Below are 26,502 nucleotides of genomic sequence, written 5' to 3' on the forward strand. Positions count from 1 at the left end.
GGGGGGGGTAAGGATGGGGGGAGGGGGTAGGGTATTACACCGCAGGGAAGGAGGGGCCTTCGTCTGACTTGTTATGTGCTCTGAAATAAAATGCAGAAAGATTAAATTCCCATTGGTCACTTTCTCTCCAGGTCACAACACAGGAGACGCCGGGGTGTTACAATTAACACATCCTGGTGCGGTAGTCAGTAATTCCCTGTTATGCTTCCGTAATGAGACTGCAGGAGTCTGGGGGGGGGGGGGGAATCTATTTTAGGGATGTGCAGAGCCGTTACTCCTATTACACAGACAGCAGGATTAGGACTATCCACTGTCTGACCGCTGCTTCGCCCGTCACCTGTGTAATCAGACATTATATATGGGACGTGTCAGGGATAATGTATCAAGCATCCAAGTTATGATGGATGCCTTATCATGCTTTATTTGTCTCATGGGTGTCTGTGCAAGCTAGACAGCACTGGAGAGAGAGAGCCGGCATGCAGTCACATGTTGCAGCGTTAGACGCTTGTATTTAGCCAGGCAGCCCTCCATGATCCGTTCCCATGTACCCTCTCAGCCAGGTGCTCTGTGAGTGCGGATCTGCTCCTGTTACATGAATAGTCTCTGAAGCTGCACAACGTGGACACTTTACACTGTGGGGTCGTTTTATTTCTTACTCATGACTTAGAGTGGAAACAGCCTTAGTGGGGCAATCCTACCAGGTGCAAGTTGCTGTTACAGTGGCGGCAACCACATCGTAACTTGCCCCCCTCGTGGCCTGAACTTGCCACTGACTAAGCTGCGAACCAAAATCTGAAAGTTTGGAGGTACCGTAAGCGCGGCATCTAGCGGCACTTACCCACACCACGTGGGAACTCGCAGCTAATAGGATTGACCCCATAATGCTCTGTGGTCAAATTACATTTTAACCAAAGACTCCAAAGCAGCAGTGCCACCTAGAGGCCGAATGATCACAAAATTCTCTGAAAGGTATGGATACCTACTGATAATAGAACGGCGTGCACTGATTTGTAGGAGGCATATGAGATTGTGTGATAGCCGAATTCTCCAATACATGAGTAAACTAAAACATTCATACATTTATATCTTCCACGGTAGCTGCCTCACTTTGCACAATGGGAATTACTTTTATGTTTTACACTGTACATGAAAATAGCAGTTTTGGGGTAAAACTGCTCTTGAATGGGATAAACATACCCCTTTTCCATATAAATTATTCCATATGGGTTTAAATCACCCTCTTCTGTATCACAGAGCAGAACCTCCCAATCGCCGGCTGCTGCACTGTGCTCACCTGACTTGCCTGCTATAAATGCACAGCTCTAATCCACAGCATTGTCCTGCACTGCACACAGCGCCCTCTGCTGACAGACTCCCAGCCTGACTGCCCTGACGTGTGTGCGGGGGTGCAGACTGACTTTGTGCAAATGTTGTGACTGCTATGGAAACATGTCTGGCTATATATAACCCTGAGGTCAGGTGTCTGTGATGATATTAGATAGGGGATTCACAGTTAACCCATCTGTGTACGGCCAGGTGTCCGAGCAGAGGACTCTCTGGACAATTTATTGGTTGTAGTTATCAAACCAGCGAATAGAAGTGACATTTTGGCCAGTCATTTATAATGATCATCTATTGTTAAGGCTCCACACAATTTCTGCAGCGTTGTACAGGTACCATGCAGGTGACGATGAGAATAGATGCTGTCTGGGTCCTGCAACATACCCACAAGTCAGTTGTGTTTTGCCGCTGTCACTGTAATGAATTGCCCCACAGGCCGCTTCCAGAATGCGTGAGATTTGGGAAGGGTGCATCCAATTTCAGATCTAAAGGGCAGTGTCCAGCGTGTGTGGGCTTCATGCAGAAGCAGCCGGTATTTACCCTGCATGTAGACATAAGTGTATTTGCCCCCCTTGCGGTGCAGTGTGGCCTTACCCAGGTGCTGGCTTAATTTTGCTTTGCTCAGGACCAGCCCCTATAGCAGGCATTCCCAACCACGGTCTTCAAGGCACACTAAAGTGCAGGTTTTAGTGATATCCAGGCTTCAGCACAGGTGACTTAATTAGTAGCTCAGTTATTTTGATTTAGCCATCTGTGCTGAAGCCTGGATATCACTAAAACCTGCACTGTTGGTGTGCCTTGAGGACCGTGGTTGGGAATGCCTGCCCTATAGGCTTTATAATGTCACCTATCTACAGTGTATCTACATGGAAAGATGGATCTAGGGCTGTGTGTGATACACCATCATTCACCCATCAACACCCAATAGAGCAAAAAAGAATAAACTAAAAATGCATAGCGGCCAATCAGATGTGTGCTTCTATTTTCTAACCTAGAACAATCTACTTTGAGACATTTTTATTGGTTGTTCTATTCTTGCTTTATTTGCAGCGGGCATATGTGCCGGCGCTTTTATTTATTTATTAACAGTTTCTTATATAGCGCAGCAAATTCCATTGCGCTTTACAAATGGACACAATTAGAAGACAAAACTGGGTAAAAACAAACAGTCATAGAGGGAGGAGGGCCTTGCTCGCAAGCTTACAATCTATGGATTGTAAGCTTGCCTTTAGCAACCAGGTCCTGTCATTTACACACCACGGCGAGTAGCAATAAGCATTCGCCTTTTTTGATGTGTGTAACGTATTTCTAAAACGTGGCAAACTTTTTTTGTTACACTGCTTAAAAAAAGATATGATTTTTTGGCTGCTGTTACATCTCAGTAAATGAAAGGAAATCAGTGATTGGTTGATGTGGCATGGGGCACCCATTCTTCATACGACGGGGAGAGTACAGAGGAAAGTTGCTTCCTCCATCATTGCGCTGCCAGAGTCAGGAAAGTGCGATGTAACCACACACGCCATTATTTTATCCCTGTAATCCTCCTTGGTGCTGGAATTGCTCAGTCACTCTGTCTGCTTCTATTTCTGACGTTCTCCCCGTCCCGCACTGGATTCCTTCCCACAAGCCTCCTGGAGGTAGCAGGCCAATTCCAGAGAGTTCGCTGTGCCCAGGGAAGGAGGGGGGGGGGGGGGGGGGGGGGGTTCTGAGGGAGTTGTATATAAGCAGCCTGGATCTCACAGCCTCAGCCTCCGTCTGGATAGAGCAGCACCTGCACACATCATGGACATTACAATCCATCACCCCTGGATGCGCCGGCCGGTCCTGGCACCCTCCCTCATCCCCAGCCGCCTCCTGGGACAGAGATTTGGAGAAGGGATCTTGGAGACGGATCTGTTTTCTGCCATGCCCATGAGCTTAAATCCTTATTACTACCGATCCCCCAGCATCCAGCTGCCAGAGGCCGGGCTGTCTGAGGTCAGAAGTGTGCATGTGTCTGTGTGTGTGTCCTGGGCCCAGCAAGGCTCCTGCCTAAGGGCTGCACTGCTGGGGGGGGGGGGGCAGCGAATATATTTTCTGCATTTAAGTTTTCCTACTATCGTTTTTCCCAACAAAATGATGGGGGGAGGGGTGGGGTGTTGGGGAGAGGGGCACAGGTATGTGGGGGATAGTTGCCACCGGTCTGTAATTTGCAGGGACAGGTTTTTAAAGATGTGTCCCTCTTTTCCATTATTAACCAGCAGCACCTTGTGAGATCTATTTCTCTGAATTTCAGATGCATCTTTTATTTATTCTCCGGGTTTATAAATGACTAGCGGATGGACCCACTTCCTCAGCCTCTCTGCCCACTCCACTCCACAACACTCCATTCCTGGTCCTCCTGTTCTGTTGCTGTCACACGCGCTTGCACGTCACACCTAATGCGCATTCACAAGCAGTGTGCGCAGTGCACGCTAGGTGGGAAGGGCACGTACGCTCTGCAGACGCCAATAAAACATTACGCAAACGTGGTAACTTCATTTTTATCAGGCACCAATTTTATAATAATATATCCTCTATTGCAGAAGATATTATTATGAAGTTCAGTAAACCTAGCATGATGTCTCTTGTAGTTCTCCACCGAGACCGTACAGCGGGTGACTTTTGTTATTATAGTTACAGCTCCTGTCACTTAGGGGGACATTTACTAAGCAGTGATAAGAGCGGAGAAGTGAGCCAGTGGAGAAGTTGCCCATGGCAACCAATCAGCAGCTCTGTGTGATTTTATAGTATGCAAATTATAGATGTTACTTCAGTGCTGATTGGTTGCCATGGGCAACTTCTCCACTGGCTCACTTCTCCGCTCTTATCACCGCTTAGTAAATGTACTCCTTAGTTCCAAATGTCTCCTCTTTCCTAACTAATATGATCCTAGTGACCAGGTATTAGCCTGCTGGTGTCGCAGGCTGTTTTAGGAATACCCAGGGGTTTGGCTCCTTTACTCAGACTGAAAGCGCTGTTTGAATCGTGGGGGTGAAGCAGCAAAGAGCGGAGCAGTTGCCAGTAGCAACTTATCACCGTCTAATGGTCATTTAATAGACTGTGCTCTGCAAAAGTTATCTGGAGGTTGGTTGCTGTGGAAACTTCTCCACTTTATCTCTGTTGAAGGTTTAATGAATCTCCCCCGAAAGTTTCCTGCACAGAGATTATTCTGCCCCCCTTCCCCCAGCCCTGCCTGCTGCACTCATCTCCGCATACCAGGGAATAACTTTTCCCCACTTGTCAGTGGGTCAGGCTGAAATGTCAGATGGCGTCGTGGTGGCATTTCCAGCCAGTGACACCATAATCATCAATACTCCGTGTTCAGGAAGGGACTTAGGGGGTCATTCCGAGTTGATCGTAGCTGTGATAAATTTAGCACAGCTGCGATCATCTTCCCAGACATGCGGGGGGACGCCGTCATGCCGCCCCCTCCCCCCCAGCGACCGCCTCTGCCTGTCAATCAGGCAGAGGCGATCGCTAGGAAACGACGGCCTTCAGGCCGCCTGGCATGCGCTGGCGCATGCACAGTTCCGACACGATCGATGCGAACTGCATCGTGCGATCGGGTCGGAATGACCCCCTTAGGGTGTACCTTGTCTCTGTTGATCTGTGTGTTCTATTTGTGGTATACACAAGCTGGATAATAGTAGACACCAGCGGGATGAGCATATGACCTAACCAGGGGGGTAATTCAGACCTGATCGCTCGCTAGCGTTTTTTGCACCGCTGCGATCAGGTCAGAACTGCGCATGCGCGTCACACAGGTACAAAGCGGAACGCCGCTCAGCGATGGGTTTGTGCGAAGAATCCATTCGCACGATCAATCGCAAGGAGATTGACAGGAAGAGGGCGTTTGTGGGTGGCAACTGACCGTTTTCTGGGAGTGGTTGGAAAAATGCAGGCGTGTCCAGGCGTTTGCGGGGCGGGTGTGTGACATCAATTCCGGGCATGAACAGGCTGAAGTGATCGCAGCGGATGAGTAAGTCCTGGGCTGCGCAGAGACTGCACAAGATCTGTTTGTACAGCTCTGCTACACATGCGATCACACACTTGCAAAGCAAAAATACATTCCCTCGTAGGCGGCGACTATCTGATCGCAGCGCGGCAAAAAAAACCTAGCGAGCGATCAGGTCTGAATTAGGCCCCAGGGTTCCAGGTTTATTGTAGTAAGAAAATATACAGCCGTACTCGTAGTAACAATGACAGGTGGCAGAGGTGATGTGGAACATATAGCGGACCTGCCTGGTCATGTGTGTGTGTGTGTATATATATATATATATATATATATATACACAGTGGAATGCAGGATCTACCCGAAGCTGAATACTACACATCCATACTACACACCCGTGTGGTAACGTGGCGCTCAAACACAGTGGCAAGATAGTGCCACACATGCAGTAGCAGTGTCAGCGGCCATCTTGGTAGAGGAACCTAATGCCTAAGTAAAGAAAATGTCAAGATATTTTTTTTTGTGTGAATTTATGGGCTTATTTATTTATTTATTATGAGTGATACATTTCACTGTGAGTGATAAATTGCACCAGCCAATCAGCTCCTAACTGTCATGTTTCAAACAGTCTGTAATATGACAGTTGGGAGCTGATTGGCTGGTGCAATTTATCGCGCACAGTGAAATGTATCACTCGTTGATAAATGAGCCCATTAGTTGGCTACAGATTTACGCTGCCACAATTGTGAGAAAAGTGCAAACACTACATCCCTGGTACACTACGGGCCAGATGTAATAAGGCCCCAGATCTCCGGAGGCGAGGGGGTGCCGGTCGACCTTGGAGGGTTTTTTTTTTTTTTAAAGGGCCAATCACTTACAAGGTACGGTATAACCAGGCCCCAACATGAGCATTGTCAGTTATTTTCCCAGGAATCAGATTATGGTCCTAATTCACATCTACGATCAATAACTCTGACATGCGCGTGGACGCCCAGCACAGGGCAAGTCCGCCCCGCAAGCCGGATCCAGCCCTTCCCCCTCGCAGACATGCGCACAGCGGCGATGCTTTCGCACCTGCCGAGTAGCTTTCTGTCTACGCAGCTTAGCTGTGAAGGCAGACAGCTACCCGCCATGTTTAGGGACGCAACGGCTGCATGTGATGCCACGCAGCCAGCCGCAGCCTGCCCTGCAAACGGTCCGCCTGCGTTGTCCGGACCGCACGCCCCCTCCCGCCTCTGTCCGTCAATCAGGCAGAGGCGATTGCGCAAATGAGATGCCGGCGCATCCGACTGTACGCGCGTGCAGTGCGGCCTCTGCGTGTGCGCACACTTCACCGGGCATCAGACTGCGAGCGCTGCCGCTGCAGCGTTCCAGTCTGAATTAGGTCCAGTATTCAGCTGTAATACACAGGGAGGCTGGCTTTGCCTCCTTACACATTTATCAAGCAAGCATGCGTAAAATCCAAAATGAAACATATTGGCCCTCATTCCGAGTTGTTCGCTCGGAGATTTTCATCGCATCGCAGTGAGAATTCTCTTAGTGCGCATGCGCAATGTTCGCACTGCGACTGCGCCAAGTAACTTTACTATGAAGAAAGTAAGTTTACTCACGGCATTTTCATCGCTCCGACGTTCGCATTGTGATTGACAGGAAATGGGTGTTACTGGGCGGATGCACGGCGTTTTAGGGGCGTGTGGCTGGAAACGCTACCGTTTCCGGAAAAAACGCAGGAGTGGCCGGAGAAACGGTGGGAGTGCCTGGGCGAACGCTGGGTGTGTTTATGACGTCAGCCAGGAACGAAAAGCACTGAACTGATCGCACAGGCAGAGTAAGTCTGAAGCTACTCAGAAACTGCTAACTCGTTTGTAATCGCAATATTGCGCGTACGTCGGTCGCAATTTTAAGAAGCTAAGATTCACTCCCAGTAGGCGGCGGCTTAGCGTGTGTAACTCTGCTACATTCGCCTTGCGAGCGAACAACTCGGAATGAGGGCCATAATACAGTTTAATACTCACTGCCAAGTGCTCACACATACATAATCCCAGAAAGAGTGGTTTGGCGCCACACCCTGGTCAGAGGAGGTACTGCTAACAGTACAGCGCCCAGGTTTATCCAGGCAAACACCATTATGTCCATTTACTAGGTGAACATGAGTTAAACACGTAAAATTACTATATATTTACATACAAATAGGCAGTCGATGGAAGAGTTCTATAGTACAGGTAGACCTGCAATGCGAGAGGTGCAAGCGGAAAATTGATTTCTAGGGATTGTTCAGGTTTGTTAGCAAACCAAAAAGTTAGCAATTGGGCAAAACCATGTGCACTGCAGGTGGGGCATATGTAACATGTGCAGAGAGAGTTAGATTTGGGTGGGTTATTTTGTTTCTGTGCAGGATAAATACTGGCTGCTTTATTTTTACACTGCAATTTAGATTTTAGTTTGAACACCCCCCCCCCCACATCTAACTCTCTCTGCACATGTTACATCTGCCCCACCTGCAGTGCACATGGTTTTGACCAATTGCAATTTTTTGTGGTTTGCTAACTACTCTGAATAACCCCCCTCTATACCTTAATGGGTGTATATCTGCAAAGCAGCAGATAGCCGGATCATCGCTCTGGATTGAATAGGCCCCTATAAATATAAATACATTTGGGTTCAAATAAAAGACAGTAGGTGTGACCGAATGTGCCCCGCTATCTGCTCCAAGCAATCACAGATTGGTTTGGCTCTCATGGGACCTGGTCCAATAGGGGGATTCCCTCTTACTGTCTGTTACTGATTTCACCCACTCTGCAGTGTGTAGAAGTTTTGCTGCCACCGCCTGATTAGCACTGGTTTTCCACATGGACCAGGCCCTGCATGGTAGCTGGCATCGGGTGGATCTTGGATACACTGGACTCAACCCAGAACAGCTGGAGAACAGGATTGCATTTGGCCAATTCAGCTGATTGCAGGAATTGAGATGTAGTCGTCTTGAAGGCAAGATGTTTATTGCTCAAATCGTCTCCTAAAAAACTCTTCCCCTTTGCAAGGGAGATACAGCATACAGATGTTCACAGCAGTACAATACTTCTTGAAGGCAGACGGCTTTCTGCCATGTGTCAGGTCGCAGCGGCCATGTGTGACATCACGCAGCCACCGCGGCTCTCCCCGCAAACGGTCCAGACATGCAGTCCCCAAAGGTGCCGTGACACCCCTAAAACGCCACGTTGCCGTCCCACGAAAGCCTCCGCCTGTCAATCAGGCAGAGGCGTTCGCACGTGTGAGGTGCCATCGCATCTCACTGTGTGCATGCGCAGTACGTCTTCTGCACGTGTGCACACTGCACAGGGCATCAGCATGCGAATGCTGAATTAAGCCCTAAGTCCCAGCCACAGTGGAGGAACAATAAAATAGTAAATTGTTAACACTTGGCCCATAGCGTCGTTAATACATTTACACAGGGCGCTTAGCGCCGATCATATATTTTTAAACAAATGGCGCCTAGCACGTGTAGCATTTCAAACCTAGTGCCTATTGGGTAATTGGAATTTGACGCCTAGTGCCGAATGGTCAGCTCTGATATGGCGCAGCAGCATGGGGTTTAACCCCTTCTGTGCCGCGGTCACCATCAGCCACATTTATCTCGCAGTCTTTGAAATGACAGATGATTGGGCGCCTTGCACAACTTCTCCAATTTCTCTCTCTCCAGTGCTTGATATGTCTCCCCTGTAGACTGAACGAGCTGTCTCTCAGCATATTGATTTGGTGGGTGGTTTCATGGGTAACCTGAAGAAATAGAGGGTGATTCAAAAGTCGCAGTACACACTTCTGTTTCAAAAACTTTGCAAGAAATGTGAAAACTGAATACTCCAGTAGGGTATGGGTCGTTGGGTTGACTCAACTTAGGTCGACAGTCATTAGGTCGACAACTGAAGGGTGACATGTACTAGGTCGACAGGTGAAAAGGCCGACATAAGTTTTTGGACTTTTTTTGGTGTTATTTTCTTCGTAAAGTGACGGGGAACCCCAATTAGTGCACCGTGTCCCCTGGCTTTCAGGCAAAGTGCCTACCATTCCCAATCATAATCCACTTGGATCGTAAAGTATGAAAAAGTCCAAAAAATTGAAAAACTCATGTAGACTGTTTGACCCGTCGACCTAATGACCATGTTGACCTATTGACCATGTCGACCGATTGCATGTCGACCTTCAGTGGTCGACCTAATGACTGTTGACCTAAGCTGTGTCGACTTAACAACTGTATCCCCTCCAGTAAGGTATGGTCACGTGAGGTGGGCTGTGAGATGTTACACGACCCCCTTTCCTTCCATTTGAAAAAACTGACTTAGATTCAAGATGGCCGATTTTAAGATGGCACCCGTGTTCGGTACATACCCTAAAAGATAGCCCACCTCACCCATACCTCACTGGTGGTCTTACTAGGGTGTTCTGCAAGGACTGTTTGAAGTTAAGCCAAACTCCCCAAGTTTTTGAACTTTTGTCTAAACTCCAATATTTCTCCTAAAATAGTATTAGGAGTCAGATTGGGGTAAGGTACTTGGTTACTGGGTGAAATAGGATTGCCTTTGTGCATTTGGGGACTAATGGGCAAATTTGGTAGGGACGGGTGCGGGATTCTGAAACTGACAAGATTTTGGCGAGTAATCAAATTTAATGCGATTTTGACAAGACGACAGACCTTGACTGCTGCAAAAAAAATTGTCATATCTGGTGGATGAGCTTGGCAGGCCGGTTCGCTGCACATCCAAACCTGTTCCTGTGACATGACGTTATCACCGTGCACCGCCACAAGATGGCGATGAATGTCAACTGCTGATGTGCCCGTTCGACACAGAGATCTGGTCACCCTACGCACCGCAATGTGTGACCATGTGTTGGGAGTAGAACCTAGACCAATATCTTATAGTGAAGAAAGATGGCCGTGCTGAGGGCCTTACTTAGGGAACAGGGGTGGGCAATAAGCGGCTATCCAGCTGCTGTGTGGGACTACACATCCCAGCATGCCCTGCAATAGTTTTGCTATCAGGAAATGCAAAAAGTGTGGAAGGGCATGCTATGATTTGCAGTACAACAGTAGCTAGAGGGCCGCGTATTGCCCAGCCCTGGTCTACAAACACTGTGCAGACACATTTCTTGTTCTCTAAGATGCATGGTCAGGCACTTATCACTCGTCGTACATTATTCAGCTCTGAAACAAGAATGAATCAAGGGACGCCGCACAAAAGCAAACCACTGATTCCTAGTCCCTTGAGAGGACAGCGAGTCCGGAGTGCCGACACATGTGACCACAAGTCAGTTCCCCCGTTATCAGATATATAGATCTACACTAAAAAGGTCTACAGTCAATAAGTCTACCACTAATGGTGGACATGTAAAAGATAGTTCAACAGGACAACATGGTCAAAAGGTCGACGTGCCAGTGGTCGACGTACATATGGTAGACAAAAGTTATTTAATTTTTTTCTTCATTTTTTTAAAACTTTTTCATACTTTACCATCCATGTTCGCTCGCCATGCGAGGGGACGCAACACACTAATGGGTCTTGTTTGTGGCAGGAAAGTGACAAAACACCCCCAAAAAACTTGGTTGCCTTTTTTGTGTCGACCGTTTCCATGTTGACCTTTATTGTCTACCTATTCTATGTTGACCTTTTGATTCTGTCTACTTTTTGACCCTGTCAACCTAATGCATGTCTACTATTAGTGGTAGACCTATTGGGGGGTAATTGAGACCTGATCGCACGCTAGATTTTTTCGCTGCGCTGCGATCAGGTCAGAACTGTACATGCATATGCACCACAATGCGCAGGCGCGTCGTATGGTTACAAAGCGGATCGTTGCTGGGCGATGGGTTTAACGAAGAATCCATTCGCACAGCCGATCACAACGAGAGTGACAGGAAGAAAGGCGTTTCTGGGTGGTAACTGACCGTTTTCTGGGCGTGTCCAAGCGTTTGCAGGGCGGGTGTCTGACGTCATTTCCGGTCCCGTACAGGCTTGAGTGATCGCAGTGGCTGAGTAAGTTCTGGGCTACTCAAAAACTGCACAAAACTTTTTTGTACCACTCGGCTGCACATGCGATCGCACACTTGCAAAGCGAAAATACACTCCCCCAGAGGCGGCGACTATCTGACCGCAGCGCTGCAAAAAATAGCTAGCGTGCGATCAGGTCTGAATTAGGCCCATTGACTGTAGACCTTTTTAATGTAGATCTAATAATACACACCCAGGCCCTCATTCCGAGTTGTTCGCTCGGTATTTTTCATCGCATCGCAGTGAAAATCCGCTTAGTACGCATGCGCAATGTTCGCACTGCGACTGCGCCAAGTAACTTTACTATGATGAAAGTAATTTTACTCACGGCTTTTTCTTCGCTCCGGCGATCGTAATGTGATTGACAGGAAATGGGTGTTACTGGGCGGAAACACGGCGTTTCAGGGGCGTGTGGCTGAAAACGCTACCGTTTCCGGAAAAAACGCAGGAGTGGCCGGGGAAACGGTGGGAGTGCCTGGGCGAACGCTGGGTGTGTTTGTGAGGTCAACCAGGAACGACAAGCACTGAAATGATCGCACAGGCAGAGTAAGTCTGGAGCTACTCAGAAACTGCTAAGTAGTTAGTAATCGCAATATTGCGAATACATCGGTCGCAATTTTAAGAAGCTAAGATTCACTCCCAGTAGGCGGCGGCTTAGCGTGTGTAACTCTGCTACATTCGCCTTGCGACCGATCAACTCGGAATGAGGGCCCCAGTTCCCCCACCTGTTACCTTTGCATTAACCCTTTGCAGTTGTGGGACACCACCCTCTAAAACACATTTTTCTTGAACACAAACTAATACCTACCTGCATATACTGTAGGTTGATCATTACTGACATTTATTCAGCATTACAAGTCATATGGTTGATTCCCATTTTTGCTGACTTTTAACTTAGTTTGGTTTTGGTATGATTTTTTGGGGGTTTGGGTTTGTTTGTTTATGTGGGTTTTTTTTTTGGGGGGGGGGTGTAAGTTTGTTTTTTTGTTTATGCTTATGCTAGCATAATTTTTGTTTCTTTTACTGCCTTGCTGTACGAGACACTATGGGAGATGTACTAAGCACCCATTGTGCCGCTTAAGATTCCTGGCCTCCTCCCACCCCCAAAACCGCCGCGACACATCTCTATTTTCTCTGACGTCCTAGTGGATGCTGGGGACTCCGTAAGGACCATGGGGAATAGACGGCTCCGCAGGAGACTGGGCACATCTAAGAAAGATTTAGGACTATCTGGTGTGCACTGGCTCCTCCCCCCATGACCCTCCTCCAAGCCTCAGTTAGATTTCTGTGCCCGGCTGAGCTGGATGCACACTAGGGGCTCTCCTGAGCTCCTAGAAGAAAGTATAGTTTAGGTTTTTTATTTTCAGTGAGACCTGCTGGCAACAGGCTCACTGCAACGAGGGACTAAGGGGAGAAGAAGCGAACCTACCTAAGTGGTGGTAGCTCGGGCTTCTTAGGCTACTGGACACCATTAGCTCCAGAGGGATCGAACACAGGACCCGACCTCGTCGTCGGTTCCCGGAGCCGCGCCGCCGTCCCCCTTACAGAGCCAGAAACAAGAAGGTGGTCCGGAAAATCGGCGGCTGAAGACTTCTGTCTTCTCCAAGGTAGCGCACAGCACTGCAGCTGTGCGCCATTGCTCCTCATGCACACCACACACTGCGGTCACTGATGGGTGCAGGGCGCTGGGGGGGGGGGCGCCCTGAGCAGCAATAATAACACCTTGGCTGGCAAAACTAACACCATATATAGCCCCAGAGGCTATATAGGTGTATATTAACCCCTGCCAGAAACGATAAAATAGCGGGAGAAAGCCCGCCGAAAAAGGGGCGGAGCCAACTCCCTCAGCACACTGGCGCCATTATTCCCTCACAGCTTCGCTGGAAGGAAGCTCCCTGGCTCTCCCCTGCAGTCCTGCACTACAGAAAGGGTAAAAAAGAGAGGGGGGGGCACAATTTAGGCGCAGTATATATATATTATAGGCAGCAATAGGGGAAAACACTCTGTATAGTGATATCCCTGTGTTATATAGCGCCCTGGTGTGTGCTGGCATACTCTCCCTCTGTCTCCCCAAAGGGCTTTGTGGGGTCCTGTCCTCTGTAAGAGCATTCCCTGTGTGTCTGCTGTGTGTCGGTACTGCTGTGTCGACATGTATGATGAGGATAATGATGTGGAGGCGGAGCAAATGCCTGTGAATGTGATGTCACCCCCTGCAGGGTCGACACCAGTGTGGATGGACTTATGGAAGGAATTACGTGACAGTGTCAGCTCCTTACATAAAAGGTTTGACGACATAGGACAGCCGGCTACTCAGCTTGTGCCTGTCCAAGCGTCTCAAATGTCATCAGGGGCTATAAAACGCCCGCTACCTCAGATGACAGATACAGATGTCGACACGGATACCGACTCCAGTGTCGACGATGATGAGACGAGTGTACCCTCCAATAGATCCACCCGTTATATGATTGAGGCTATGAAAAATGTTTTACACATTTCTGATGATACCCCAGGTACCACAAAAAAGGGTATTATGTTTGGTGAGAAAAAACTACCAGTAGTTTTTCCTGCATCTGACGAATTAAATGAGGTGTGTGAGGAAGCGTGGACTTCCCCAGAAAATTGATCATTTCTAAACGGTTAATGGCTGCGTACCCTTTCCCGCCAGAGGATAGGTCACGCTGGGAAACACCCCCTAGGGTAGATAAAGCGCTGACACGCTTATCAAAAAAGGTGGCACTACCGTCTCCGGATACGGCCGCCCTAAAAGAACCTGCTGATAGAAAGCTGGAAAGTACCCTAAAAGCTATATACACACACACTGGCATTATATTGAGACCCGCTATTGCATCAGCTTGGATGTGCAGTGCTGCTGCTGCGTGGTCAGACTCCGTCGGAAAACATTGATACCATGGATAGGGACAATATTTTGCTTACGATTGACCATATAAAAGACGCGGTCTTATACATGCGTGATGCACAGAGGGATATTTGACGGCTGGCATAAAAAAAAAGCGCTATGTCCATTGCCGCCAGACGGGGGTTATGGACTAGGCAATGGTCAGGGGATGCCGACTCCAAGCGGCACATGGAAGTTTTACCCTATAAAGGGGTGGAACTTTTTGGGGAAGGTCTTTCAGACCTCGTTTCCACAGCTACTGCTGGGAAATCGACTTTTTTGCCACAGGCTACCCCACAGCAAAAGAAAGCACCGTATTATCAGGTACAGTCCTTTCGGCCCCAGAAAAATAAGCGGGCTAGAGGCTCATCCTTTCTGCCGAGGGGCAGAGGAAGGGGGAAAAAGCTGCAGCACACAGCTAGTTCCCAGGAGCAGAAGTCCTCCCCTGCGTCCGGTAAGTCCACAGCATGGCGCTGGGGCTGCTCAGGCGGAATCGGGAACGGTGGGGGCACGTCTCAGGTTTTTCAGCGCACAGTGGGCTCTCTCACAAGTGGATCCCTGGGTCCTTCAAGTAGTATCTCAGGGGTACAGGCTGGAATTCGAGACGTCTCCCCCCCGCCGTTTCCTAAAATCTGCTTTGCCGGCAACTCCCTCTGCCAGGGAGGCAGTGTTGGTGGCTATTCAAAAACTGTATTCACAGAAAGTGATCGTCAAGGTACCCCTCCTTCAGCAAGGAAAGGGTTACTACTCCACAATGTTTGTGGTACCGAAACCGGACGGTTCGGTGAGACCCATCTTAAATTTAAAAGCCTTGAACACTTATATCAAAAGGTTCAAGTTCAAGATGGAATCGCTCAGGGCGGTTATTGCGAGCCTGGAGGAGGGGGATTACATGGTATCCCTGGACATCAAGGATGCGTACCTGCATGTCCCCATTTACCCTCCGCACCAGGAGTACCTCAGATTTGTGGTACAGGACTGTCACTATCAGTTCCAGACGCTGCCGTTCGGGTTATCCACGGCACCGAGGGTCTTTACCAAGGTAATGGCCGAAATGATGATACTCCTTCGCAAGAAGGGAGTTTTGATTATCCCGTACTTGGACGATCTCCTGATAAAGGCGAGGTCCAAAGAACAGTTGATAGTGGGGGTGGCACTTTCTCAGGAAGTGCTACAACAGCACGGCTGGATTCTAAACATTCCAAAGTCACAGCTGGTCCCGACGACACGTCTTCTGTTCCTGGGAATGATTCTGGACACAGACCAGAAAAGAGTGTTTCTTCCACTGGAAAAAGCCGAGGAATTGTCATCTCTGGTCAGAGACATCCTAAAACCAGGAAAAGTGTCGGTACATCAATGCACACGAGTCCTGGGAAAAATGGTAGCTTCGTACGAAGCAATTCCATTCGGAAGGTTCCACGCAAGGACGTTCCAGTGGGACCTGTTGGACAAATGGTCCGGGTCCCATCTCCAGATGCAACAGCGGATAACCCTATCGGCCAGAACCAGGGTGTCGCTGCTGTGGTGGCTGCAGAGGGCTCATCTACTAGAGGGCCGCAGATTCGGAATACAGGACTGGGTCCTGGTGACCACGGATGCCAGCCTTCGGGGCTGGGGGGCAGTCACAAAGGGAAGAAATTTCCAAGGACTGGGGTCAAATCAGGAGATTTCTCTTCACATAAATATCCTGGAGCTAAGGGCCATTTACAATGCCCTAAGCCAGGCAAGACCCCTGCTTCAAAACCAGCCGGTACTGATCCAGTCAGACAACATCACGGCGGTCGCCCATGTAAACAGACAGGGCGGCACGAGAAGCAGGATGGCGATGGCAGAAGCCACAAGGATTCTCAGATGGGCAGAGAATCATGTGTTAGCACTGACGGCAGTGTTCATTCCGGGAGTGGACAACTGGGAAGCAGACTTCCTCAGCAGGCACGACCTCCACCCGGGAGAATGGGGACTTCATCCAGAAGTCTTCCAAATGCTGGTCAACCGGTGGGAAAAACCACAGGTAGACATGATGGCGTCCCGCCTCAACAAGAAGTTGAAAAGATATTGCGCCCGGTCAAGAGACCCTCAGGCGATAGCGGTGGACGCTCTAGTGACACCATGGGTGTACCAGTCGGTTTATGTGTTTCCTCCTCTACCTCTCATACCCAAGGTACTGAGAATAATAAGAAGGCGAGGAGTGAAAACCATACTCGTGGTTCCGGATTGGCCAAGAAGAGCTTGGTACCCGGAACTTCAAGAGATGCTTACAGAGGACCCTTGGCCTCTGCCGCTCAGACAAGACCTGCTGCAGCAGGGACCCTGTCTGTTCCAAGACTTACCGCGGCTGCGTTTGACGGCATGGCGGTTGAACACCGGATCCTGAAGGAAAAGGGTATTCCGGAGGAAGTCATCCCTGCCCTGATCAAAGCCAGGAAGGATGTCACCGCAAGACATTATCACCGCATTTGGCGAAAATATGTTGCTTGGTGTGAGGCCATGAAGGCCCCGACGGAGGAATTTCAACTGGGTCGATTCCTGCACTTCCTGCAAGCAGGGGTGACGTTGGGCCTCAAATTGGGGTCCATAAAGGTCCAGATTTCGGCTCTGTCGATTTTCTTCCAAAAAGAACTGGCTTCACTACCCGAAGTTCAGACTTTTGTCAAAGGAGTACTGCATATTCAGCCTCCTTTTGTGCCCCCAGTGGCACCTTGGGATCTCAATGTGGTTTTGGCATTCCTGAAATCACATTGGTTCGAACCACTTAAGACTGTGGATTTAAAATATCTCACGTGGAAAGTGGTCATGCTGTTGGCCTTGGCGTCGGCCAGGCGGGTTTCAGAATTGGCGGCTTTGTCTTGTAAAAGCCCTTATCTGATTTTCCATATGGATAGGGCAGAATTGAGGACTCGTCCTCAGTTTCTCCCAAAGGTGGTCTCAGCTTTTCACTTGAACCAACCTATTGTGGTGCCTGCGGCTACTAGGGACTTGGAGGATTCCAAGTTGCTGGACGTAGTCAGGGCCCTAAAAATTTATATTTCCAGGACGGCTGGAGTCAGAAAGACTGACTCGCTGTTTATCCTGTATGCACCCGCTAAGCTGGGTGCTCCTGCTTCTAAGCAGTCTATTGCGCGCTGGATTTGTAGCACTATTCAGCTGGCGCATTCTGCGGTAGGCTTACCGCAGCCTAAATCTGTAAAAGCCCATTTCACACGGAAGGTGGGCTCATCTTGGGCGGCTGCCCGAGGGGTCTCGGCTTTACAACTTTGCCGAGCAGCTACTTGGTCGGGGGCAAACACGTTTGCAAAATTCTACAAATTTTATACCCTGGCTGAGGAGGACCTGGAATTCTCTCATTCGGTGCTGCAGAGTCATCCGCACTCTCCCGCCCGTTTGGGAGCTTTGGTATAATCCCCATGGTCCTTACGGAGTCCCCAGCATCCACTAGGACGTCAGAGAAAATAAGAATTTACTCACCGGTAATTCTATTTCTCGTAGTCCGTAGTGGATGCTGGGCGCCCATCCCAAGTGCGGATTGTCTGCAATACCTGTACATAGTTATTGTTACAAAAATCGGGTTTTGTTGTGAGCCATCTCTTCAGAGGCTCCATTTGTTATCATACTGTTAACCGGGGTTCCTATCACGTGTTATATGGTGTGATTGGTGTGGCTGGTATGAGTCTTACCCGGGATTCAAAAATCCTTCCTTATTGTGTCAGCTCTTCCGGGCACAGTTCCTAACTGAGGCTTGGAGGAGGGTCATGGGGGGAGGAGCCAGTGCACACCAGATAGTCCTAAATCTTTCTTAGATGTGCCCAGTCTCCTGCGGAGCCGTCTATTCCCCATGGTCCTTACGGAGTCCCCAGCATCCACTACGGACTACGAGAAATAGAATTACCGGTGAGTAAATTCTTATTTTTCACAAACGGAGGCCATCGCCGCCCACTCCCCACCCCCGAAACAGCATCAGACTGTCAATCAAAGTTTGATGCCAGGCTGTGTCCTATGCAGCAGGACACGGTCGCGCACACGCAGAACAGGTCCTGTGCATGCGCAGAGTACAGAAAATCGGTACTTTGCGCCGATGGCTGCAGGAGCAACCACACCTAAATGTCCTCATATTGCATGCAAATTATAAATGTTACATCAGTGCTGATTGGTTGCCATGGGCAACTTCTCCACTGGCTCACTTCTCCACACTTTTCACAGCCTAGGACCTCTCCCTAATTTGTATTTAGAGGCATCTCAACATTGATGTGAATTCCTTCATTATTAGTAAAGTTTTAGGACTATACAATTTGTGTACATCACTTGCTGTATAACTTCACATTTGTGTACATGTAGCAACAAACCACATGCATGCTATGGCGGCATACGGGTAGGGGTGATGCAGCCGCATAGATGCGTACAACTTGGAATATGGGTAAAAGTCCACATTTATATCAGTGCATGCAGTGCCGGTATATTACATTGCCGTGGTGCTGCATTATAGTAGGGCAGATGTATTAAGCCTGGAGACGGCATAAGGAAGTGATAAGTGCAAGGTGATAAATGCACTAGTCAATCAGCTCCTGACTGTTAATTTACATATTGGAGCTGATTGGCTGGTGCATTTATCACCTTACACTTATCACTGGTTTATCACTTCCTTATGCCTTCTCCAGGTTAATACATCTGCCCCTATGTCTGCTGTAATGTAATGGCGCATTCCTGTAAGAGTCACAGGAGGATGTAAGTGGTGCTGCCCATAAGAGTCAGAGGAGAGTGGTGCTGCCCGTAAGAGTCACAGGAAAGTGGTGCTGCCCGTAAGAGTCAAAGGAGGATGTAAGTGGTGCTGCCTGTAAGAGTCACAGGAGGATGTAAGTGGTGCTGCCTGTAATAGTCACAGGAGGATGTAAGTGGTGCTGCCTGTAAGAGTCACAGGAGGATGTAAGTGGTGCTGCCTGTAAGTCACAAGAGGATGTAAGTGGTGCTGCCTGTAAGAGTCACAGGAGGATAAAAGCGGTGCTGCCCATAAGAGTCACAGGAGGATGTAAGTGGTGCTGCCCGTAAGAGTCACAGGAGGATGTAAGTGGTGCTGCCTGTAAGAGTCACAGGAGGATGTAAGCGGTGCTGCCTGTAAGAGTCACAGGAGGATGTAAGCGGTGCTGCCCATAAGAGTCAAAGGAGGATGTAAGTCGTGCTGCCCATAAGAGTCACAGGAGGATGTAAGCGGTGCTACCTGTAAGAGTCACAGGAGGATGTAAGCGGTGCTACCTGTAAGAGTCACAGGAGGATGTAAGTGGTGCTGCCTGTAAGAGTCACAGGAGGATGGAAGCGGTGCTGCCCATAAGAGTCACAGGAAGATATAAGCGGTGCTGCCTGTAAGAGTCACAGGAGGATGTAAGCGGTGCTGCCCATAAGAGTCACAGGAGGATGTAAGCAGTGCTGCCTGTAAGAGTCACAGGAGAGTGGTGCTGCCCGTAAGAGTCACAGGACGATTTAAGTGGTGTTGCCCGTAAGAGTCACAGGAGGATGTAAGTGGTGCTGCCCGTAAGAGTCAAAGGAGGATGTAAGTGGTGCTGCCTGTAAGAGTCACAGGAGGATGTAAGTGGTGCTGCCTGTAAGAGTCACAGGAGGATGGAAGCGGTGCTGCCCATAAGAGTCACAGGAGGATGTAAGTGGTGCTGCCTGTAAGTCACAAGAGGATGTAAGTGGTGCTGCCCGTAAGAGTCACAGGAGGATGTAAGTGGTGCTGCCCGTAAGAGTCAAAGGAGGATGTAAGTGGTGCTGCCTGTAAGAGTCACAGGAGGATGTAAGTGGTGCTGCCTGTAAGAGTCACAGGAGGATGTAAGTGGTGCTGCCTGTAAGAGTCACAGGAGGATGTAAGTGGTGCTGCCTGTAAGACACAAGAGGATGTAAGTGGAGATGCCCTTAAGAGTCACAGGAGGATGGAAGCAGTGCTGCCCATAAGAGTCACAGGAGGATGTAAGTGGTGCTGCCCGTAAGAGTCACAGGAGGATGTAAGTGGTGCTGCCTGTAAAAGTCACAGGAGGATGTAAGCGGTGCTGCCTGTAAGAGTCACAAGAGGATGTAAGCGGTGCTGCCCATAATAGTCAAAGGAGGATGTAAGTGGTGCTGCCCATAAGAGTCACAGGAGGATGTAAGCGGTGCTACCTGTAAGAGTCACAGGAGGATGTAAGCGGTGCTACCTGTAAGAGTCACAGGAGGATGTAAATGGTGCTGCCTGTAAGAGTCACAGGAGGATGGAAGCGGTGCTGCCCATAAGAGTCACAGGAGGATATATTAGCGGTGCTGCCTGTAAGAGTCACAGGAGGATGTAAGCGGTGCTGCCCATAAGAGTCACAGGAGGATGTAAGCAGTGCTGCCTGTAAGAGTCACAGGAGGATGTAAGCGGTGCTGCCCATAAGAGTCACAGGAGAGTGGTACTGCCCGTAAGAGTCACAGGACGATGTAAGTGTTGCTGCTAGTAAGAGTCACAGAAGGATGTAAGCGGTACTGCCCGTAAGAGTCACAGGAGGATGTAAGTGGTGCTGCCTGTAAGAGTCACAGGAGGATGTAAGTGGTGCTGCCTGTAAGAGTCACAGAAGGATGTAAGTGGTGCTGCCTGTAAGAGTCACAGGAGGATGTAAGTGGTGCTGCCTGTAAGAGTCACAGGAGGATGTAAGTGGTGCTGCCCGTAAGAGTCACAGGAGGATATAAGTTGTGCTAGTTGTAAGAGTTACGGAGGATGTAAGTGGAAGAGAAACAGCGGAGAGAGAGAATTACCAGTAATGGGGGAGAGGCATCAAGGCTCCTCGAGTAGAGCGAATCAGCTTCTCCGTATCATTTTATAGAATTTACTTGATAAACGGTAGCTAGAAGCTGGTTGCTAAGGGCAACATCACTCTTTAGGAGGCTTGATACATCGTACCCCAATGTCCTTTATGTTTATTTCCATTGTGTCTGCTCACAGCTGACGCTAGAGGGGACAAGAGACGTGACCCAGACAATGGGTCCATGTCATCCTACGGGGACCATTGACGACTAGAAGGAAAGGCAGTAGGAGGCACTGGCAGATAATGAGGCGCTGAGAGCAGCCACTTTGATCTTGTCCGAGGCATAGATGGCTGCACCTGTGCCTCAGGACTGTTCTGTTAGCGCTGAATAAGAGAGTTGGGTGTGACATGTACAGCCACGCCCCAGCATGTAATCTGAGGATATGGCTGTATACCTGAGGCAGTATCCAATCCCGTGCTGCTATGCATGTACAGCCACGCCCCAGCATGTAATCTGGGGATATGGCTGTATACCTGAGGCAGTATACAATCCCGTGCTGCTATGCATATACTGCCACGCCCCAGCATGACGTGTTATCTGAGGATATGGCTGTATACCTGAGGCAGTATCCAATCCCGTGCTGCTATGCATATACTGCCACGCCCCAGCATGACGTGTAATCTGAGAATATGGCTGTATACCTGAGGCAGTATCCAATCCCGTGCTGCTATGCATATACTGCCACGCCCCAGCATGACGTCTAATCTGAGGATATGGCTGTATACCTGAGGCAGTATCCAATCCCGTGCTGCTATGCATGTACAGCCACGCCCCAGCATGTAATCTGGGGATATGGCTGTATACCTGAGGCAGTATCCAATCCCGTGCTGCTATGCATATACTGCCACGCCCCAGCATGACGTGTTATCTGAGGATATGGCTGTATACCTGAGGCAGTATCCAATCCCGTGCTGCTATGCATATACTGCCACGCCCCAGCATGATGTGTAATCTGAGGATATGGCTGTATACCTGAGGCAGTATCCAATCCCGTGCTGCTATGCATATACTGCCACGCCCCAGCATGACGTGTAATCTGAGGATATGGCTGTATACCTGCGGCAGTATCCAATCCCGTGCTGCCATGCATGTACAGCCACGCCCCAGCATGACGTGTAATCTGAGGATATGGCTGTATACCTGCGGCAGTAGCCAATCCCGTGCTGCCATGCATGTACTGCCACGCCCTAGCATGACGTGTAATCTGAGGATATGGCTGTATACCTGCGGCAGTAGCCAATCCCGTGCTGCCATGCATGTACTGCCACGCCCTAGCATGACGTGTAATCTGAGGATATGGCTGTATACCTGAGGCAGTAGCCAATCCCGTGCTGCCGTGCATGTACAGCTACGCCCCTGATTGACACACGTGGTTTGAGGCCTGTATACCTGAGGGGGCATTCAATCAGATGGGCGTCCTTGAACACTGCATAATATAAAATAATAATATACAATGTGGATGCATCGCTCCATCACAGCATGTACTTTCTTTCCACTCAGGTAAAGCTGGACAAGGATCAGTTCTCCGTACTCCTGGATGTGAAACACTTCTCGCCTGAAGAGCTGACAGTCAAAGTCATTGGAGACTACGTGGAGGTTCATGCCAAGCACGAAGAACGCCAGGTAACTGATGTATTGAGTGATGAGAAGTATACAGCTACAGTGGTGCTTGAAAGTTTGCAAACTCTTCAGAACTTTCTATATTTATGCTGAAATTGGGCCTAAAACTACCTCAGATTTTCACACAAGTCCTAAACGTAGATAAAGAGATCAAACAAATGAGACAAAAAAATTAGATATGCTCATTTTTTTTTATTGAGGAAAATGATCCAATATCACACATCTGTGAGTGTCAAATGTAGGTGACCCTTTAGGCATAGCAGATATTTTGAAGGTGTTTTTAATCTATGGGATGACAATCGGGTGTGAGTGGACAACCTGTCTTCTTAAAAGAACAGGGATCTATCAAAGTCTGATGTTCACAACACATTTTTGTGGGAGTGTATCATGCCACAAACAAAGGAGATGTCTTAGGACCTCAGAATAAGAGTTGTTGATGCTCATCAGGCTGGAAAAGGTTACAAAACCATCTCTAAAGAGTTTGGACTCCACCAATCAACAGTCAGATTGTGTACAAATTATGGAAATTCCAGAACATTATTACCCTTTCCAGGAGTGGTCGACCAACAAAGATCACCCTAAGAGCAAGGCTTCTAATAGTTTGCAAGGTCACAAAGGAACCCAAGGTAACTTCTAAGCAACCGAAGGCCTTTCTCACATTAGCTAATATTAATTTTCATGAGTCCACCATCAGGAAGACACTGAACAACAATGGTGTGTATGGCAGGATTGCAAGGAGAAAGCCGCTCTCCAAAAAGGACATTGCTGACCGTCTGCAGTTTGCAAAAGATCACCTGGGAAAACCAGAAGGCCATTGGAACAATGTTTTGTGGACAGATGAGTCCAACATAGAGCTTTTTGGTTTAAATGAGAAGAGTTGTTTGGAGAAAGGAGAACCCTGCATTCCAGCATAAAAACCTCATACCATCTGTGAAACACGGTGGTGGTGGTGGTGGTGGTGGTGGTGGTGGTGGTGGTGGTGGTATCATGGTTTGGGCTTGTTTTGCTGCATCTGGCCCAGGACAACTCTCCATCATCGATGGGACAATGAATTCTGAATTATACCAGAATATTCTAAAGGACAATGTCAGGACATCTGTCCATGAGCTGCATCTCAAGAGAACGTGGACCATACAGCAAGACAACGACCCAAAGCACACAAGTCATTCGACCAAAGAATGGTTAAAGAAGAATAAATGTAAAGTTTTGGAATGGCCAAATCAAAGTCCTGACCTTAATCCAATTGAAATGTTGTGGAAGGACCTGAAGCGAGCAGTACATGGGAGGTAACCCACCAACATCACAGAGCTGGAGCTGTTTTGTACAGAGGAATGGGGTCAAATTCCTCCAAGCGGATGTCCAGGACTAATCAACAATTACTGGAAACGTTTAGATAGTTATTGCTGCACAAGGTGGTCATACCAGATACTGAAAGCAAAGGGTCACATACTTTTGCCACTCACGGATATGTGATACTGGATAATTTTTCTAAATAAAAAAATGAGCACTTCTGATTTATATGTCTCATTTATTTGTACAGGGGGAGCCTAATCACTTGTATCTTGTAAAAAATTGTATGCACCTTGCAGTTATCTGATCTGTTATAAAAGCAACGTGCCTGACGGCCCTGTGTTATTACAGTGGCTTGTGATATAATTTATAAGCAGTGGAACATTACTCTTATATGACTTACAGAGGCTTATATACACCACGTATACCTTGCCTTGGGCTGTAAAGAGCACCTGCCTGCGAGTAATCCCAGCAAGTCCCATGGGTAAAGAGTTTCTGGGTGTTTGACTTCACCTGAAACCAATTAATACAGAACAAACCAATTTTCTGTCCCACAGGACGAGCACGGCTTCATCTCCCGGGAGTTCCATCGCCGCTACAAGGTCCCCCCAACAGTCAACCCGTCTGCCTTAACTTCCGCTCTGTCTGCAGAGGGCCTGCTGTCCGTCCAGGCTCCGGTCACTGACAGTACCAAGACCGAAGAGAGAAACATTCCCATCGCAAAGAAGGAGAAGTGAGGCAGACTGTAATCCCTACATCGGCTGTCTCTGCAACACATTACCGCAGCGCAGAGGTCCTTAGCTAACAGACAGGGGGCGCCAGGGGCTTTGTAGTGTGCAAGAGAATGCTTTACTTTCTAAAACTTTCATGAAGATGTCCGCAGATTCAGAATTCCACGCACTTCGGTGACGTCCTGTCTCCCCGTACATACATATAACCGACGCAGGTGACTTGGCCGATACTCTGAAGGCCAAACATTGCGGTCACATTCACAGCAGCAGAATTAAACCATGGTTTGATGAAAGACTTCAGTGTGTAGCGTCTTCTTTTATATCATTGTTACATTGTTAGAGCTCCATTAGCACCTCCCATTGTCAGTCTCCAATCACCCCTGTGAGCCCAGTTTGCATATGTAGTGTCCAGCACAACGCCATAAGCTTGTTCATTGTTGTTCCTTCCTATATTCACCTGCGCCACACAGTGGACGTCAAGGGAAAATTGATGCTCAACCAGTTTAATACTTGTATTCAGTTGCTGTTGGATCCTCTCCGACAGTTCACTATTCAATTAGCGGCCAAATCTGACTGGTTGTGGCCGTTATCGACAATGCCAATTGACATTGTCGGAAACGGGGCTAAAACCTGTCGGATTTGGCAGCTAAATCTGACAAAACACGTGGATCAGCGTCTAATCCACGTGTTTTCCTACAAGTTGGAATTGCTGACCTATCGGAAAAACAGCAGCCGCATTGAATGGGTTGAATAATGATTCGACCTAAAAAGGTCGGAAACTGCCGTCTTTCTGACAAGATGGCACTTCCGACTATAATTGCATACACGAGGCGCGATGTTTGCGTTCCACCAACAGGAAGTTGGCTCACTTCCGGTCAGCGGTGTAACGCTAGCCGCGGCCGGGGGGAGTAGGGAATTACAGTGCACAGGAAAACGGAAGTCATATGCATTCCACAAGCCCTGGAACGTACATGGCGTTTTAGAACTTATTTATATGTTTATAAAACCTCTATAAATGCACAGAGGTAATGATAGATATGGGAGAGAGGAAACTCAAAGGTAGAGATGATGCCAATAAGGATTTGGCAAGGGGAAACGAGCAAAGCAGATAGGGAGATTCCATCCAATCAGATCACAACAATGGGTATAAAAGCATAATAAAGACCCATAACCACCATACACCTTGACAAAGGCTTTTTGAAAGCTGAAACGCGTTGGTGACAGATTGGATGGACCTCCGGTGACATTTAGAGGGATCAAAGGCTGTAACCCAAGAAGTGCATTGTCGCTGAGAATCCCGGGAAGTGGTATTTACACACGCATTCTGGGTGGGCAATTCTGACACCCCATCTTGTCCGGTACGCAGGTCCACCGATCAATGGTGGATTTCATGGTTTTAATATATACCTTTTCAAGTGTTTTATAAATGTGAAAAATAAAACGGAACTTCACTATATACACTTTCCCTTTTTCTTTGGGGGAGTTTGTCTTTGGGAGGATCTTGATTCATATATCAGTGAAGCAAGAAGACATTCGGTTGATTAAGAAGTGGATTATTAGATGAGAAGTACCCAATAACACCACGAATACTGTTTCACATCCAGTATGGAGACCCCAGGGAGCGCACCACAGCAACTATTGGAACATTTTTGAATTGTGAAGGGGTGATAGTGACCACCCCAGCTATTGGTGCTGCACCATTGTTTTGAAGCGCTGTCTTTTATTTTTTTCTGGTTTTATAATTGCATACACCCCTAAGCGGATAAAGTCAAACACAACAGGGATGGGGGCCCTTAGCCAGGG

At 48.4% G+C, this 26,502-nt stretch overlaps 1 protein-coding gene across 1 annotated transcript; it reads left to right on the plus strand.

The window, feature by feature from the left end:
- Window positions 1–3,084: 3,084 nt before the first annotated feature.
- HSPB6 (heat shock protein family B (small) member 6) lies at window positions 3,085–24,994 on the plus strand. Its single transcript, XM_063942187.1, has 3 exons — window positions 3,085–3,318; window positions 22,559–22,681; window positions 24,526–24,994. The coding sequence occupies exons 1-3, from the start codon at window positions 3,124–3,126 to the stop codon at window positions 24,703–24,705; spliced, it is 498 nt and encodes a 165-aa protein (XP_063798257.1). The 5' UTR covers window positions 3,085–3,123; the 3' UTR covers window positions 24,706–24,994.
- The last annotated feature ends 1,508 nt before the right edge of the window (window positions 24,995–26,502 follow it).

This window comes from Pseudophryne corroboree, chromosome 10, assembly GCF_028390025.1.
Source record: "Pseudophryne corroboree isolate aPseCor3 chromosome 10, aPseCor3.hap2, whole genome shotgun sequence".
NCBI lineage: Eukaryota > Metazoa > Chordata > Amphibia > Anura > Myobatrachidae > Pseudophryne > Pseudophryne corroboree.

Coding starts and splice junctions, on each gene's coding strand:
- HSPB6 (XM_063942187.1), top strand. CDS start 3,124: ATGGACATTACAATCCATCACCCCTGGATGCGCCGGCCGGTCCTGGCA. Junction 3,319..22,558: donor CAGAGGCCGGGCTGTCTGAG/GTCAGAAGTGTG, acceptor CTTTCCACTCAG/GTAAAGCTGGACAAGGATCA. Junction 22,682..24,525: donor CCAAGCACGAAGAACGCCAG/GTAACTGATGTA, acceptor TCTGTCCCACAG/GACGAGCACGGCTTCATCTC.